The 19,019-nt window shown below is 43.7% G+C and overlaps 1 protein-coding gene across 15 annotated transcripts in view; it reads left to right on the top strand.

Moving 5' to 3' along the window:
* Positions 1 to 19,019, top strand: part of ELAVL2 (ELAV like RNA binding protein 2) — a 177,549-nt gene that overhangs the window by 19,061 nt on the left and 139,469 nt on the right. Inside the window, exon 1 of one of the 15 annotated variants that reach the window (XM_056117050.1) lies at positions 7,326 to 7,976. The exons of 2 other annotated variants lie outside the window; for them this stretch is intronic. Coding sequence is in view for 2 of the 13 variants with exons in the window: in XM_056117045.1 (XP_055973020.1) it covers positions 11,421 to 11,503 (83 nt within the window). In the remaining 11 variants the exon portion in view is untranslated. Of the gene's footprint in view, positions 1 to 7,325; positions 7,977 to 10,938; positions 11,072 to 11,370; positions 11,504 to 12,688; positions 12,843 to 19,019 lie in introns of those variants that run through there. 12 more of the 15 variants (XM_056117046.1, XM_056117056.1, XM_056117052.1 and 9 more) reach the window with 12 other exon arrangements.

The following is a 19,019-nucleotide window of genomic DNA, read 5'->3' as shown; positions in this document are numbered from 1 at the left end:
CAATGTTTTATGCAACACATTGAGTTATTTTAATCACCCAAATTTCTTTTTCACTAGAATTCCCTAAAAAGTAATCTCATTTCCTTTTACCATTTATTGTCTGTAATTCTGTTACTCTGGCAGATGATGGGTACTTGAAAGATGCTTGAATTAAACTAAAATGTGTTTTTTATTTCTCTCAAAGATCAAGAATAAATACTTAGCAAAAAGGAACTGATTATGTATCAGTCATTTGAGCCTCAATTGAGAATATGTATTTTCCAATTATATCTTGAAGGATACGATTTGTCATTTGATTTTTTGGGGGAAATAGAATTTTAATGCTTTTGAGACATTTCGACTTTTAGGCATTTCAGAGCTTCTAATATTTTTACCTTTAAATATAATTAAGTGACTACCTTAAACATCTACTACTACTATTTTTCACAGTGAGAAAGTTGATCATGGAAAAATACCTTAGTTGACTTTTTGGTGCATTTTCTCAATTTTTATTATTTCTCATCAATTCAGATGAATACCAGTGCTTTCAAAATGATGTGTGCTGTTTATTTATGATAAATTACAGTAATTTCATGCTGCAAACTTTTTCTGTTTATAGAATTTTTTTCTTAAAATTATTTTACTTTTGAAATGCTGTGAATGAAATTTATGAATCTCCCCTCCTCTATCAAACTTAATGAGAGTGTGTCTTGCAATAATTGTGGAAAATTTTGTCATTAAAAAGTCATATTTATAATAATAATGAATAAACATCCCATTGTATGCAAATATTAAATTGAATTAAGGCAATTAAAAATAAAACCATAGCTTAATAGGCCCATTAAAGCTGTCAACTTAAACCTGAGAATTTGAAACAAGTAGAAAAATGTCTTATTATTTGATTGTCTGAAGATAGTGTACTAATGTCTATAAGACCAGAATTCACTGAACCAATACTTTATAAAATGGTTATTAGAAGCCATTATTAATATACATAAACATAAATTTATCTATTATTAAATAAAATATTCAGATATTATTTATTAGGCATAGACTATTCAACTTAAAAGTATTTGGGTTTCTATGCTTAATATTTACTTGTTATTACTCTGTATGCAGCCAGATAATTTCAAAGTGTAAAGGAATTATTTTAATATATCTAAGTGGTATAATAACTACTGAAATATATAATTGTACCTTGATATTTTCTTGTCACTATTCCTCATAAATTTATATTAAATACATCTTTACCTTACTGTAATTTAAGTATGGATCAAAATTTTGGGGTTAGAGAAAGCAAAATCTGGTTTTATAAAACTTTAATAATTTTTTTATTAGCAGAAGGTATCATTTTAGAAATGTTGCTAAAATTTAAATTATTAATGCTGTTGTGGAAAGTTCAATGCATCTTCTTATACTTGTTCACTTTCACAAATGCATATCAGTGAATTTACAGCCCACTCAATAACATAAAGAACAAAGCACAATGCAAAAATCATTACTGAATCAAAAAAAAAGTCACTGGCTATATTAGGGCCATTGTACATTTAAAATTTTTGCGAAACATTTACTTAAATAGTATGTAGAATTACATGATAGATATTCAGATAGAAATTGTGCTGTTGGGACCAGGTATTGTGAAAATGCAAGAATAAAGTGGAGTTTTTGAAGTTTCTTGAATTACTTCATACAAATGATCTGGTGAAAGTTGGAGAGGTGATATATAACACCCATTTCTTTAAATAACTTAGTAGATTCTTTTTTGTAGTAGATAACTTCTGAGTCTATTGTAAAGTAAAAGAAAAGAAAAGAAAAATCATCTTGGGATCCTTAAGGTGGCTCTATCACTACAACAAAAATGTCAAGTTAACCTCAGTTTTTGGTGACTCCTTTGTATCTGGTTGGCCTGCTCTTCTTAAAATAAAAGAAGGTAAGAATCCAATTGGAATCTGTTTATAATACTGTAATTAGAGAGCTTCCTCTGCCCCTTGCTCTATAAAAGGCAGAACTCTATTTTATATCAGATTGGTCTGATATTGTTCCTTAATCTCTATTACACCAAACTTTGCACAACTTTATACTTTTCAAATTGTTTTGGCATCATAGCTATGACTAGGAATCCTAAGAAGCCGTATCCTTTTGCTAATCCTCATCACAGCTTCCCCCAGTCCCCCTAATTATTTCTTTGAAACCGGTGGACTTTTTCCCTTATTGGTCTCCCCCACCCCAATAACAGCAACAATATCTCATTCCAGCGGGGACACCCCCCCTCCCCTGCTTGCCTGCGGAATGCATTTTAATGACAGTTTACTTTAGCGGTCTATCAGCAGACTGCTGCCTCTGCCACCTGAATTTCAATTTCTTAATTTACAGCCCAGATAAAACAGAATGGAGCGGGATCTGGACTGCTCTCTACATTGGGTTGGCCTTATCAAGCGTGAAGTTTGGCGCATTGCAAACCTATTCAAGTGATTATCTGTTGAGGACCTCTCGAGCCATCTCCATCTCTGCAGCGGGCTGATAAGACAGCTGTTTCTCTAGCCGCTGTGTCTCTCCGGGCCTCAGTCTTCTTCAGATACAAACTCCGCCTTTGTCACCGGGCCCCCGGTGCGGTCACTTGCTCTACCCGGCAAGGGTTTGATCTGAACACATGTGGGTGGGGGGAGTGTGAGTGTGGGAGAGAGCAAGGGAGGAAGAAGGACGGGGAGGCGGGGAGAAGGGGGAAAGGGTTAGAGACTGGAGGGAGGTGGGGGGCAGGGCTGGCTCCGAGCGCGGTTGATAGCTCTGATTGACTGGTTGCTCAGCCCGGCTTTATTATTTCAAATTAAACGTGCATCGCACACAAGTGGAAACATAAATCTTCAGTAAGAGAAAGAGCCTCCGAGCGTCGGAAACAGAAATACCGTTTCTTCCCAAGTCCGGGTAAAGGGGCCGGCGACAAGACTGCCACCAGCTGAGACAGATGGTTTCCTTTAACTTTGGAAACTGCTATTTTTAATTACTTGTATTAATTTTGCATGAGACATATCGACTCCAGGAGGAAGCTTAGGGAAAGCTGTTAGCATCACTGAAAGAAACGGGCACAAAGCTCTGATTTGTCCTTTCTCACCTCCAGTTTCTCTAACAATCCCATCCTCTCACCTGCTCGCCCAAATCTCCCTTTGCATACTCAGGACAGATGTGAGTTTATCCTGAAAAAAAGTTGTTACTGAGTAAAAGAAGAACCGAAAAGAAATTCGAGGACGTTTGTGGGAGTGTTTACTTAAATGTTGATCGTCAACCCGAAGCTGCAAATATATTTTCTGAGACAGTCTGGCGCACATGCAACAGATCTCACCGGGCAAATCACCTACAGGAGAAGGAACCTCATACAAATTTCATCCCAGACAGAAAAAGGTGGTGGTGGTGAGAATGAGGACAACCTAGGATTCTCTGCTGAGGCAGTCAATTACACACACATTAAAATATTTAAAAAAATAAATGCGTCTCTGAGTGTAAATAGTATAACCTTAATATTTAGGGGGAATTCTCGCTGAGTCTACTCCCTTTACAGTATTTACGCTGGAACAGGAGTTTAAAGACAAAATATAAAGAGAAAGTAAAGGATGTTTGTGATCCAACTCTTTGCCGCTCTGGGCAGAGTCTCTAATAGAAAGTGTTTGCAATATAAAAGGTCCTTTGCAAAATAGTGTCTGAGGTCACTCATCTTTACAAAAAAGCCTTGCCCCTTTGCCTGGAGATGGAGGGAGTTCAGGGAATTGGGGGCGGGGATCAAGGTTGAGCCAGTGGGTTTTTTGTTGTAGTTGCGATTCCCGCTGGGAATTTAGAGGATTAAAAACTCAGAAGAAGGTTAGAGGTTCGATGACTACCTGGATTTGCATGCATTTTGCCTGACTCCCTTGCCCTGAGAGTATAAGAGAAAAGGAGGAAAGTGGAGTGTGCGCGGTGAATTCAGGTCTAACCTCTAGGCAGTTTGTGACGATAGCCAAGTCCTAGCAATAACTAAGCGTAATTCACCAAAACAAACGTTTGTCCATAGACTAGGTCAGCCTCTTTTTTAGTCTGTGAAACAGAACGCTTCTCCAGGAATTGCAGTTTCCGTTTATCAAAGGGAAGGGAGAAAACACTCCTCTGCTTTGTAAAGCCTCCTGTCAGGGTCGGGTAGTCTCTGTCCATGGTGCTAACTCGTGCTTCACTCTCCTGCCGGGTTGTCTTGTGTTAAACTGAAGTTGCTGTCAATTTCCTTAAGAACTTTCCGCCTCCTCCCCAACACCACACCCGGAACTTTGGTTTTTTAAACTGTGGAATGAAAGTTTGTACACTTATTTCAAAAGTGAAAATAAAGGTGTAACCATCATCAAGTTTTCTACTACCAACATTTCTTATGCAGGCTTTAGCTTGCCACATTTCTTACACTATGAACCCCAGACCTCTCCAAACAGCACTACCAGAAGACTATAATTGAGAAAACAAATCACATGAAGGATTATAATATTTGAAATAATGGTCAAACATTCATCAAAACTGATAAAAATCAATCTTGTTCCTAAAATTAGTGTAAAGGGGTACCTCACCCTTAAACACCTTGCTTACAAAAAGTTTTCAGTACTCTTGTGAATGACTATTTCCTTATAAAACTTTAGTAAAATAATCAGTTGAAATAATGGCATTTTTGACTTTGAGAATCATTCCTTTTGCATTTGTCTCCACCTCAAACTTTTTATCCAAGTTAAGATACAGATCTTTCCCATCCCTGTTGCAATTTACAGTGCTAAGGACTTTTAAGTATATCAGAGTTCAGACAACAATCGTAGCTGAAAGTTAAAAAAGCTTCACTAATGCAAGTTCTGTTGCTGTGGATAATTCTTTACCTAACTATCAGTGAAGAGAAATTCTTTACAGTTGCTTTATGTGTGGAATGTGATATTACACATACTCTGTATCAAGTGTGAGATGGAATAAATTACTATTTCAGGCCATGGAAACAAGATTCAACGTGAAATCTTTATCCAGATATCATTTGTTTTAAAATAGCTTTATTTTTTATGTTTTAAAAAGCTGGAAAATCACGTTACTATTTTAAAGTTCTTAGGTAAAAACATCTAATGAAGAAACAAATCAGTATTTTAAGATATTTTCAATTAAAATAATTTAACACACTTATGTGAACTACATTGAAAAAGGACATGCTGGAGATGGTAACATTTTGAAACATATTTACTCCTCTTCCCAAACTGAGAAAAGAAAATATAACAAAGCCACAGAATATAACATTTTGCACTTGAATGTATAATATAAATTTTATATTTTCTATGTAATTTAATTAAATATGTAACACATGTACTGTATTTGTATCACTCCACACTACACCCAGCTTTTAATATTTATGTCTCCACAACACTTTGGGAAAACAAAATCATTGTAATTAATAAAATAGTTATTGTGGATATAAACAGACACAAAATGTAAAGCAAAATATTTTCACTTAAGCAATCATAGATTTATGGTAAAGATACTCTACATGTGCAATTAATTCAATTGGAATTTAAGAGCATGTACACAAGAATTAAAAATAATTTGCTTTATATATGTCTGATTAAAAGTATTATACTTTTACCCAAATTGTATATATTACTTTAAGAGTTATTTTTCTGTGATGAGCTGGTGGTGAAGGGAGGGGTTGAAGGAAAATGATATCAAATCCAATCCAATCCTCTGTTTATTCATACAGTGATTAGTCTAAATGAGTTGGAGTCTATCTATTTTCTTTCCTCAGAACCTTGACTCTCTCTTCAAACTGCCTTTTTTTCTTCCCATCCATGGCACTCAGGTCTAGGGAACAATTTTAAGTCAGAATCAGTACCCACAAGCTTGTTATATAAAAAAGCAAGAGTAGGGATTAAGACATACTTCCTATAAATGTTAATTATAAGGTAACATGGATTAGGGCCTTCTTTTCCAAAGTGACTTATTGTTGTGCAAAATAACAAAATTCAGGCATATTACACTGGCTATATGGGAGATAAACAAGTTTTCTGTTTTATTCCATTAATCATTTATCAATATTCAAGGACACTCTCAAGGAACTCTGAGGAACTTCCCGCTCACTTTTTAGTAATTTTACTTTGTGATTCCTTTTTCCTCCTTCCTCTACTCCACCCTCTGCAATCTTTAACTCCTACATGTGCTTTTCTTTTTTGGTATTCTCCAAGATCGTGACTAGTAGTAAATAAACAGGTAAAAGATTTTTCCTTTTAAAGAAAGGCCTGGAACTCCAGAGAAGGGATGCAATATTGTGTTAGAAAAGTCTAAAAAGTTGTAGTTCTTTATCAAGATGAAAAGAAGAAATTTAAGCTGGAAAAGAAACTATATCAAAGGAATATGTCTATCCTTGTATGTTAAGTTGGTCCTTTCAGGTGCAGAAAAAATAAATACTATGAATTAAACTATTTCAATTTTCTCAGTGTTATTTAAATATGGTGTTTCCCCCAAATGGTCTTCAATTGTATATAAAGCAGAATCATTGCAGTTGATTTTCTGATTAGACTTTCTAAATTCTCAAGAAAAAGAACATTGATAAAGACTATTTACTGTTAGCTATACATGTGTGGCCCAAGAACTGTGCTACCAGTAAGCATATAGGAGCGGGTTGTTCTAATTATTTATACAGATGTTCTTTTCAAGAGTCGTCATATGCCTCAAAGTGAAGGACCTTATCTCTGTTCTACTCAGTATCTTTTTTTCCTGTACAAGACCTAACACTTTTTAATTTTTAATATGAATTAGAAGCTAATTCAAACCTCAAGACTCTATTTGACAGCATTTCTGACTTCATTTTTTCTTTTAAAGATGCTTTAAAAAATAAACAAGAGAACACAATATGCATATATTAAAATTAGATAAAGACATAAAATTGTCTAATATATAATACAGAATACTGGAACACAAATCGAAAAAGGCATGCGGGAAGTAATGGATGTACATTCATCCCTTTCACTCAGATCAAAGAGAGGGAGCTCTCAATGACTCATACATACATACCGGACTGAGTTAAATGTTACTAAGAAACGTGCCTTAGAAGCGGCAGTGATGGCAAAAGAAAGGAGTCTTTCGGAAGCAGAAAGATTTAAGAGGAGAGGAGATCGTGCCTTTCCGCAAACTCTGATAGTACAGTTCCAACCCTCCCACGTTGCTCTCTCCCCATCTCTTTTTGCTTCTTGCATTTCCCTTCGCCGCCAGTGTTAAGTGTGTACTTCCCCGCACAACTTACCTTGAAACGGGACTCCATTGAGCGCTCTAGAGTGACACAAGCCCCTAACCAATCACATTGCGTGGTTTCTCCGGGGCGACCCCAATGGAAACGGATTGACCAATCAAAATCCTGGGGAGATGAGCAAGTTGCGTTGTGGCACGATTCGGCGTATACTTCCGCGCGTGCTGCCCGGGATAGGAGCCTGGCAGAGCAGCTGCACACACGGCAGTGCGGAGGCAGAGAAGGGGTTGGTGATACGGTGCTATAAATCTGTGGTCCAGTCCACCTCCCTTTTAAGACGTCCTCCCCCCTTATTTCTGTTCTCAGTTAGAGATGCAGCAGCTTACTTCTGTAGCGACCTACTAAAAAGCAACAAGGAGAAAGACATCGTCTTTTTGAAAAAACGTTCTTTCGTCTCTTTTCTTTGTTCCTTCGTTTGTTTTTCTTGCCCCTTTTTGTTTAGTTGAACGGCAATAGGAGGGTAGTCTCTCCGTCTTTTTAAACTGTTTTTTTTTTAAGTTTCCCCTCCCCTTTCGTATAGATACATTTTTTTTTTTGCCATTTCTTTTAGCGTTGGACTTTGGGGTCGAAAGCATTTATTTTTATTTGCTTCTTTTAAGCCGAGCACAGTTTAGGTTTCGTGCTGTCTTAAGAGAACTATCCAGCAGCTTTTTGCTCATCCTTATTGGGAGAACTGCACCGTTACTTTAAAAACATACATACACAAAAACCTTAAGGGAGAAAGGTAAGTTTCGATTTGGTTTCTTTAATCATTAGTTGCAGCGATGCGCTGGCAAACCCAGAAAACCTGTAAGTGAGCGGAATACAGAATATGAAGTTAATTGCACATGTTTGTCTCATTTCAAAGCTACTGCTCTGCTTTTTAATTCTAGAGAGCTAGACTAAAAGACAGTGGACGCATGCTTGACGTACTGAATATTCGCAAATGTCAATGGCAGAAACTTAAGTGGTAATGTAGCCAGGATAGAGCCAGGGGTACAATAGAAATCTAGATGTTGAGTGAGCTTCGGGATTGAGGTTAGAAGTTCATTTTGTGGGACGAGAAGGATAACTTGGTTGGGGGGGGGGGCGAAGGTATGCATGCCTCTACTTTATTAAAGCCACGAAGGACCAGAGAGGCTTTAGTACCATTAAGGGAAATCAAAGCTTGGACTTCCAGACTAGACCAGCAAAAACCCCAGACTTAATTGCATTAACCAGATAACATGTGTTGGGGAGATGGGATTGCCAGATGGAATTTAGATGCTGCACCACCAGGCAGCGAGTTATAGTTTACTGAAAAAAAGTACATGCCGCCTGAGGGCTGGGGCTGGGCTGGGGTGGGTAGAAGCTGTCAAAACTCATCCTAGCTAGGTGTGCGGGCTCTCATCCACGGGTGCCAATCACTGTGATTTTGTTTTTTAAGAAAGATAGTTAATGTGAAGTCAAATTCTTAAGCTTGTGCTGGATATGAGATTCCCTTTGTTCGGAAAAGCGTAAATAAGATCTTGGAGCTGTGTCTGGAGTGGCGGCTGCCTGGAAGCCTCTCAGTGCCTGGGTGCTGGGAAGTGGATTCCTAGCCCTGTCCTTGGTCCTACGCGGCTGATTTCGCCTTCGGGGCGACGGGGAGCCCCCCTCAGAGCCGCGAGGCTTCGCAAGCACCCCGGGAAACAACTCGGCTACAGAGCCCGCACTCCCTCCTTACCGCCCTCCCTCCCCCTATCCCCCTTTCTCGAATAGCTATTGTTAAACTGACGCCGGGAGAAAGATGGTTGGGGATGAGACGCGGGGAGACACATGCTTCATTTTAACTTTTGTGATTTCTCACGGCTCAGGAGAAACCAGCTGGTTTTCGACTGGGAAAGAGAGTCCAGGGTAGATATGGGAAAGGGGGTTAGGATGTTCCTGGGGCGGGGAGCACCGGGTGTGCGTGTGTGTGGAGAGGGCGGGGGTCGAGAGAGGGGGAGTGCGAGGGGCGATGGTGGTGGTAAGTGAAGGAGGTGCAGTCTTTGCCTAGAGAAGTTTAAATTATTGGCACCAGGCAGTGTGGGTAAGTGTGTGCGTGAGAACCAGAGAGGGTGGGGAAAGGTACAAAGCCGCCTGGGCTTGTTAATTTCTCCAGGCTGGCCACGCCACCCATCCTCCGGGTTGGCACACAAGGCATGGCATGGCCACCCTTTCCCGGACGGAGGACCCTGGTTTTCTCTCGGCTGGTGGGGGCTGGGAAGGACAAGGTGGCAGTGCCCACCACGGAAGCTCCGCAGCGAACACGACCTCGCGTGGCCATTGTTGCTTAATTTATGCCCAGCACGTTGCTACGTACCCACCTATTTCCACGTCTGTAAAGAATTAATATGAGAGCTATACAACTGTGGCAAATTGGGGGTTGGAGACGTTCCCCGGTTTTCCATTTTTCAAGTACCGGTTAGTGAAACTGCTGTTGAGACCAGGTCTTTTCTTTGGTAATTACCAGCTGCAGAACTGGCTTTATTGTGGGAGGGGGAGAGAAGTAGTCAACCATTTAGTATTGACTCCTAACAATGCTGGACAGGGATGGGTGTTTCTGTACTTTCTTCCGGAAATGAGCCGCTCTCCACCTTCCCCCACTCCTACAAACACTCCCTTTAAGGTTTTAACCCTTCAGCCCTCCCCCACACCCTATTGATTATACCCATCCTCTGGATGATGGGAGTGGGCGGGAGATCGAAATGGTTTACTTCTTCGGCCTACACCATAGCCTATAAAAGGTGTGCGAGGGTACAGAGCGGACAGTAGTAGCCAAAGACATTATTTTTCCCCGCTGAAAGTCAGTTCTTAAAGGTCAGGGGAAAGGCGTGCATATTTCAGGGACTAAATGATAGGACATTAATTTAGGCCCCTGCGATTGATTTCTCTGGTATAATGGCTTCTTCAACGGGACCTCTGAAAGAGTTGTCAGAATCTGAATAAATAAGACTGCTGAAGAGGAGAAACGTTGAATGTTTCAAAGTGCTTTTTGGGGGATTAAAAATATATATACATATGTATCTGTTACTTGCTGTCATTCCTTGAGTCTGTCTTACACCAGGAACCTCTGAATTCCCCTTCCTTTACTTTAACCCGATTCTGGGGCACCGCTCTTCACGAAGTTAAACTGTCCTCGAGTTCACCAAAAGCACCAGGTTCGCAGGCAGAAGTGGTTCGCACGACTTGGGGAAATCTGTTGGGAGAGATCTCTCCCACAACTTCAAGAACTCAGCTGCAGAAGTAGGATCTAGGACATTCCAAGAGTCCTAGGCTTGGCTTGGCAAATTTGGTAGGCCCATTTTCACCTAACGTCTGGAAACGGGCCCCCTAAAGCAGTCCTGCACGCTAGGGATGGGACAAGGATAGTGAACTGGGTGAGAGAAGTCGCAGAGGCACAAGCGCTTTGACCGGTTTCCCCTGGAATCCGTACAAAGTCAATTAAGGTCATTTAATCGCAACTACATTGAGGGTGACAGCAGAAAATGCCGCTATAGAATCTCTTAGCGATTTAGTGCCTGGGGCCTCTAAAGTGAGGGCTAAAGTGTCTCCCTGTCGCTGGGAACTGAGCCCCCCAGCCCCCCACTTAGCTTTCCCCGACGCTAGGACCAGACCTCGAGGGCACACAGGCCTCCCCCAGCCCCGCCCTGGGTGAGGAGGCCTCGTGCCTCTCTCCGCCCCGCCCGTCGCATGGGGGCGGGGAGCGCCCGGCGCCCTTAGCGGACCTTGCTGCATCAAACCCGCATCATGCCCTTGAAGCTGTAACCTCGGTCACGTTCTTGCGGCGATTCCGTCGCCCGCTGCTCAGTTCCTTTCTCTCACCTCTTGCGATTTCAGGTAGGTATGGCAGGTGTTATTTCCCCCTCCCCCCGTAGTTCTTTTTTTTTTTTTATGGGGGAGGGTTAAAATGGAAGCCTTTGCAATTAAAAAAAAAAGCAACCCAACACGACAGGTGCTCTCCTTCTAATTAAGCGACTCAGCAGGTGTAAAAACGTGCTCCCGCCGCGTGGCTCGGGGTCGTTTTTGACTCTCGGTCGTGGGGCAGGATTTGAGGCTCGGCACAGGTTTTTCTGGGAGAAAGTGATTGAGCCGGGAGAAGGGGCGGGCCAGGGCCTGGCGGCACACGGGACGCCCCCTCCGTGAAGAGTTGGCCTTTCCCTGGGGTCTGTGTGGGGACGCTGGAAGGATGCGGCGAGCGGCAGGCACTTGCCTACTCGAGTGCAGGATTTCCTACTTTGCCTTTGAAGCCGAGTCTAGCACCTCGCACAGGTACTTGGGGCTTATTTGACCGTCAGATTCCAGCCGGAGGCAGAGAAGGGTAGCAGCAACTAAAGTCTTTAGTTTTTCCGCTCGGGGTCAAGATTCTCCGGGCGTGAAGTAGGGAAGTGGGAGTTCGGGGGGTGGGGGGAAGGGGGACAGAAGAAGAACCTTCTCCCGTTTGCAGTCTCTGTGTCCGTTTCTGTACGTCTGTCGAGAGGGAGAGATGCGTGAGACCCAGATTTATCCAAGTAGCCCGACGCGAATCGCGCCGGCTTCCCGTTAGCGCCTGCGCCCCGAGCCTCGGGATTTGCAAACTTGCACCTGGAATCCGTCGGCCCCGGGCGCACGACGTCCTTGAGGCGGCCAGCCCGGGCGGGGCTGGGGTCGTGTGTGTGTGTGTGTTGGGGGGGGGGGGGGGGCAGCCTGGTTTGTGAGCGGGGCGGGAAGCGGGAGCCGAGAGGCGCGCAGCCGGCGGCCGCTGCCCCGCGCCGTCTTCGGGCAGGTACGGAGCCGCGGGGCGGCCCGCTCGGGGCACGCGCCGGCCGCAGCAGCCGCGGCGCCGCGAACTCGCCGCCGGCCCCGCCTCCTGGCGCTCTTCCAGCGCAGCCCCTCCTCCCCGCCCCGCTACAAACGGCGGGACCGCGGCGCCGGGGCGTCACTGAGGCAGCTGCCGGCCGGGGGACGAGGCCGCTCGCCGGCGCGGCGCGGCTGGGGCGGGGGGGTTGCGCCGGGTTCCAGTCCGCCTTCCCGCCACCGCCCGGACCGGGGACGCCGCCGCCGCCGCCGCCGTCGTCACCGCCTCTCCGCGGAGCCCGTTCGGAGCGACGACTCCGCGCGGCTGTGCTGACGGCCGGCGGCGCGAGCCACGGTAGCTGCACCCACGAGTCGTAGCAGGCAAGTGCGGGGGGCGCGGGAGTGGTGGTGGTGGTGGCGGGGCGCGGGGGAGGGGAAAGGCGGGCGGCCGCGCCTCGCCCCCCTGGTCTGTTTGGGCCGCCCCGGACTCGCGGCTCTCGGGGCTGTGCGCGCCGCCGCGGCTCGGGCTCCGGCTGCGGCTCGGGGGGCGCCCGGCGTTGCTCTCTGCGTGCGGGAAGGAACGCGGGCTGGGGGTTGGGGGGGGGGGGCGGCGCGGAGGCTGTGCACGCCAAGTTCCTAGAGCTCGGCCCCTGGCGGCGGGCGTCGAGGGAATTGGGTGCCTCGGCGGGCGGCACCGCCCCTGGCGTGGGCACCGGCTGGCGGGGGGCGGCGGGAGCCGAGCGCGGCCGGTGGCGCTGGCCAGACAGCGTGCACGGGCGTGGACGTGCCCGGCTCCGGCCCCGTGTAGCGCGAGAAGAACCGCGCCGAGCCGCAGGTGAGTGGATTGGAGGGAAAGCTGCGGGAGTGTGTGTGTGTCTGTGTGTGTGGGGGGGGTGGACTGTTCGAAGGGCAGCATTCTTGGGGTGCCGCCCCCCCATGTGTGCGCCGGTTCCGCCTCCCGAGCTGGGATGGATGGTGGCTGCTTGGAGGAGTGCCCCCCCCCTTCCCCTGTGCGATCCTGGGAGCTCCCGACTCACCTCGGCCCCGGGGTCTGTCTCCCCTGCTGGAGGGGAGCCGGGGGGGGGGGGTGGGAGGCGCTTCTGGGGCGTCCGGGTTCTAGTGGCTTGGAGGGAAGGCTTCGGGGCTGAGCCCCGGGCGAGGATAGCGGCGCTAGTTAGGTGAGGCCGGGCGCAGCCGCGCGGGGTCGCAGCTTGCGCTCCCAGCCCGGGGATGGCGCGGCGAGGGGCGCGCAGGGCGGGCGGGAATCAGGGGCCGGGCTGGGCTGCTCAGTGGGCGAGGCTGGCGCTAGACTGGACTCGCCTGCCCGCCTGCTGGGGCTCGGGAAGACGCACCCCCCCCCCCCCCCAGGGCTGCTACCTGCGGCCCCCCGTGCCATGGATGGGGCGTTGATTGATGCCCGGGGACACCGGCGGAGTCTCTGGCACACTGGTCACCAGAAGGTGCTCCTCCAGTGGTGGTGACAGTGACCAGCAAGCCGCCTTCCTTCAAAGCCTTCTTGCTGTTGAAGAGGGCCAGGTTGGGAGCTCTCTAGAGGTGACCTAGGAGCATGCAGTTGTAGGTCCAGAGGGTCATTGAAGATGGCAGGGGCCCATACCTACCTGATAGTTATCAGGAACATTTCATCTGTGTTTCCCGTACATTTCCTGAAAGCATGTGAGACCAGGATTTGTCACCGCGCTTCTGTTTCCTCTCCCCCAGAGAACGATGCTTAGCAGTTCTAAATGAAATGCCTCTAGCAGGGACAAAAAGGTTTTAAAAACTTATTTGGGGGAGGTGATTCTATTTAAAAATTTGTTTTTGAGAGTAAATTCGGACCCCCGACTTAGGGCAAGTAAATTAAAAAATCGGTCGAATACCACTTGGGGGTATAATTTTCCCATCCTCTTAAATAACGTCGTCTTCTTTGAAATTTTGTTCGCTTGCCCTTGAAGATAGTTTTCTCAAGGATCTTATTTTTTTTCTCCCAGAGTGGTTCGAATTTTTTATTTGTGCTAAAGCCTCTACTTGCAGTAGAAGATGACCCGGGGTTTTGGTGAACAGGTGGAAAAGCGTCTTTTTTCGATATACACTCTCATCTTGGCCTTTAGGTTCAGATCTGTGACTGTTGTGCTAGGTGACTGAGATGCTTTATGTATGTGGGCTGATTTTAAAAGGTCTACAGAAATGTTGATGCGTCCCAGGTTGGGGGTGGCATAGTTAAAGTTCCCTTGGAAATTGGGGAGGAGAGAGAAGAGGTGGCTGGAGAACATCTGGAAGATGATGGCTAGGGTGAGAAAGAAAAATCAGATTTCAATGATTCTTCCGATTTTTATCTCTCCATAGGGAAATATATATTTATGTCTGTGATTCAGACTCACCTCATATTGTCTGTTTGGGTAACTTTGGACTGCCACTGCCTTCTAAAAATTAGTTTGTAAATTTCCCCTTCAAAACCAGAATCACAGACCTTTTAATACACACCTCTTTCCTTGACTTGATGTGTTTCCCTCATTGTGTAGCCTTTGCTCTTAGGAATGCCAGGTCAGCTGTTATAAGCTACCTATGTTCTCTCCCCAGAATTCAGAGGACTATTTTAGGAAACGCTCCTAGAAAAGAGCAAGTATTTCTCAGTTGTTGGTTAGGGCTGTGCCTGTCTCTGGACTCAGGATGCATTTTGTTACAGTTCCTTATTTGTTTTTGTTTTTAGTTGGGTCCCCTTAAAGCTTCTTCAAAGAAACAAGGTTCTCTTCTGCAGGGTTTTTGTCCTTTTAGTTTAGACTCATCTCCCAGTGGGTTGCAGACTAGTCCTCCAAGTGTCATTCCTACACTCCCATTCCTGAATCTAGTCCTTTGGTTCTTTATACATAGGAGGTTGAATCAGTGTTACCACTTTCTCCCTCTTCTGCCGTCCAGACTTAAAAAAAAATTAGAATTTTTAAAATATTGTTGTTGATCCCTTTTCTACTACTACAAGTGTGCCCCAAGTTCTCTTTAAGGACACAACAAAATCATTCAGAATACTGTACTACTTTTGGGGGGTTTAGGAGGGAGGGGCACTCCAGCAGTGCTTAGGGCTGACTGCTGGCTCTGTGCTTTGAAGCTGGGGGGGTGAGATCACAGGGGGGTGCTGGATCAAACCAGAGTCTGCAGCAGGAAGTCAAGCACTTGAAGGCCTGTCTTAATCTCTCCAGCCCCAGAATACCTTCTAAGATGAGAGCAACCTTTTCTTTCTTTGAAAAAACAAACCTCAAAACTGTTATGGTGCTGTTTTTCTTATGTTAGCACAGCTCAAGAGCACCGCAGTGGCATATTACCCTTCATGTTCTTTTTCTCCAGAGAATCGGATACTCCGAAATAGCATCTGCTTGAGACTGACTTTACCATTCAATTTTTAAATCATTTGATCTGCTTGATAGTGTTTGTTCTTTTGCTGTTGACTAAAATCTTGTTAACTCGACCACATCTTCACATTCTTATTGCTGACTCTATCAACAGTAATTTTTGTTTGTTTTTAGCGGGGGGCCCACCTAGTGATGCTCAGGGGTTGCTCCTGGCCCTACTACCCTCAGCAGGCATTCCTGTTTGTGCTCAAGGGAACCAACCATATGGGATGCTGGGATTGAACCCGGGTCAGTTGTCAGTGCCTTACTCTTGCTGTTCAAAGTCTGGCCCAACAACAAGAATTTTTATATGCAAGTGAAGAAGTCTTGAGAGCGGTGGAATTTTAGCCTGATTGGGTTATTCTAGATGGCATTTTCGATGGATTGTATAGATGAGGTGGTATGGAGTCTGGATGGTGTGCCACCCTGTGGAAAACCTGCCCATAGCAGTTCACCCTGGCTCTTTCTCACCCCATGGTATTCTGCTGACCATGCCAATAATCATAGTCAGTTGCAACCTTTAAGGCATATTTGCTTTTATGTTGTAGTTATGTGTTAGGTTCCTTTTATGGGCATGTGATTTGTGTCGCAATAACCTCTCACCTAAAAAGATAATCCCATATTAAAAATGCTTTTGAGCCAAAAGCCACAGATTATGTAGTTCATTCTGCTTAGAGGCTTTCTTGGTTGTTTATATTTATCTGCCAGTATTTCTGCTTTATGCCACAATATTTTTGAATTATTTAAAATGTAAGGTTTTACAAAGATGCCACACCCAACTCCAAGTTAGCTCTATGGACATAAAATATGTGGAAATAATCTACTTGCTTTGAATAGTTTTATTTTAAATATGTAAGCCTTCAATATTACTGTTACTTTCAGAAAGCACTATACTGCCAAACCTCATTATTTTATATGTTTCTTATTTTGGCATGAATGTTTGTTGTCTCTTTGATTCTAAAAGATATTTTGCTAGGGAAGATGATTTTTTTTTTTCTTGATTTCAAGTAAGACATTTACTAAGTACCAACAGATCAGGCTTTAGCTTGAAAGGCAATAATTTGCCTTTAGGCTTTTGCATGTTCAAAGATAACCAGGTTTGGTAGCTTTTAAATTGGATTCCTAACTTTTGGAGTAGGAATCAAGAGTAAAATATGATAGAGGTTTTATGGAGTATTTGAGAAAAACTTTCATCAGCATGAAATAATATTTGACTTTTAGCATTTATGATATCTTATACTATGTATCATAACATACATAGCATAACTTTCATGATGGTAAGGTAACAATTTTTTTCAGGGAAGATGATGAACTTTGTAATCAATGGTATGAAACAAAATAAGGGGACTCTTGCATAACACTGTGCTTCATGTGATTTCAGAGGCATCCTCCCTATAATATCTATATGTGCTTTCCAGAGATAGGCCTACATAAGTAATTTATTTTTGGTAAAGGTATTATGTCTTTTCTTAGAGCTAAGAATGCTTAATGTAGCCTTTGAAAGAATTGAATACTTTTGAGCGTGCCCACACGTACACACACACACACACACCCCCCACTGTGTGTTTTTTTTTTAAGTTTTTGAGCCACACCTGATGTTACTCTTGACTTGCACTCTGGAATCACTCCTGGAGGGGACCATCTGGGATCCTGGGATTGAACCCAGTCATTTGCATGCCAATCAAGAGCCTTAGCTACTATACCTTCTCCTGAAACCTCATTGATACTCTGTGTTCTCCTTTTTAACAGTTTTGTGTGATGACAGGTCCCAGGTTTTCTTTTTTGGCTTTTTGGGTCATACTCAGCAATGCACAGGGGTCACTCCTGACTCTGCACTCAGGAATTACCCCGGGCGGTGCTCAGGGGACCTTATGGGATGCTGGAAATCGAACTTGGGTTGGCTGCGTGTAAGGCAAATGCCCTACCCGCAGTGCTATCACTCCAGATTCCCAAATCCTAGTTTTTCTTGTAAGAAATTTTCATGCAGAGAAAGATCATTACTTTGGGAAACAGAAACATGGAACACGTCACTGACAAGGTCATAGGAATAGATTGTCTGTGATTAAAATGAAATCAATTTGGAGTTTCTCTATTATTTGAAAGTAACTAAAAAGACCTTGCAGTTTCCTCCTGCATCTCTATATTACTCATTTCTACTATGTTCATTTCTGACTAAAAGTGAATGGCAAATAAGATCTGACAGACTCCCATCCCCTCAAAAATTCCATTCCTTTTACAGGACTTATTTATTTGAAAAAATTATTTTTCTCTCAGTCCACCAGACCGTTGGAGTTAAAGGTATATTTTAAAATTTTCCAGCATGTTAGAAGATTTTAGGGTCAGATAATTTTTAAACCCTAGGTTAAGGTTTCTGTATGTTTTTCCTTTGTCTTATTTTCTTTTGATAGGTTCATATCAATCTTTCCTCCTCTTTGACTTTAAAAATTTCCATAAAAAGGAAATTTTGTGTGATCAGATTTTTCTTCTCAGGAATTTATTTTGGTTTCCCTTCATCTCCAGAAATTTGTTTTTTAATTTCAATTTTTATCTCGTCACTGGGGATTATTTCTGAAGTTTTAAAGAATATGTTGATATACTATGACAAAATTTTTGTATTTTCATAAATAAGAATTTTTTTAAGAAATGAAAGTTTTCATTTTATTTTATTTTGCTTTTTTTGTTAGCAGTCACCACACTCACTTTAGGCTTCAGTGGAAACTTGTTTAATTTTATCTCTTTAAGAAAGGCAGTGGTTGCTTTAGAATTCTTAGCTGTACTGTATTTTGTTATGATGGAGTCAGTATGAAAATAGAAATTTCTTATTAAAATTGAGAGTTTGATTCTCTTTTGAAGAGATTTGTGGACCATCTCTCCCTAGAGAAATGCACATACACAGAAATTTGTATACAGTTTTTGTTATCTTGCCCTCTGTACTACTGAGGTTCTATTTAGGTTCTATCGAGAAATAGATTCTATTTGGGAAGTAGGACTTGGAAAATCAGACCTGTCTGGTTGCATTGGTGAAAGGAGAGTAAAGTATTTCTCTACCTTTTTTATGTCTGGGGGGCCCCCTGTTCTACTGGTTGTCTCCCTAGCCTCAGGACCTGGTCCCCCGTTGAAGTGATATATACCTGCGGCTCCCTTGGAGCATCTTGCAGCCCCAAGGGGCCATTTGGACCCTGGTTGAGAATCTCAGGTTTCTATGAGGACTCATTTGCTGTAGTGATAGTGATATGAGTCGTTAGCGTTCATAAGCAGCAGATTCTAGGCATCCTTGTCTCCTCGTAGTTTTTTTTAAAATCCATTTTGTTTTTGTAAACAAATATTACACATGCAAGGTCATCTTATGAGCACAATGCTGCCACTTTAGCTGCTGAGTTGTCTTGCCTCAGTAGGTTTTGTCATTTAGGTTGAAATTCTTAATTTAAGCAGAAGCAGGTGGAAAATATTAGGCTGGAAAGCTGAAGTTTCCTTTGTATGATTTTGACTCAATTATATAATGTCCTTGGTTCCTTTACCGTTGAGTATAAAATCTCAACCTCCCTTCTGAAGAACCAGGTTGAAAATCAATATGTAAAAGTATGGGATTTTTGATAGTGAAGTTGATGTTTATTGAATTGGAAAGGTATTAT

This window comes from Sorex fumeus, unplaced genomic scaffold (genome assembly GCF_029834395.1).
Source record: "Sorex fumeus unplaced genomic scaffold, SorFum_2.1 ptg000034l, whole genome shotgun sequence".
Taxonomy (NCBI): Eukaryota; Metazoa; Chordata; class Mammalia; order Eulipotyphla; family Soricidae; genus Sorex; species Sorex fumeus.
This window is presented reverse-complemented; position numbering and strand designations above follow the sequence as displayed.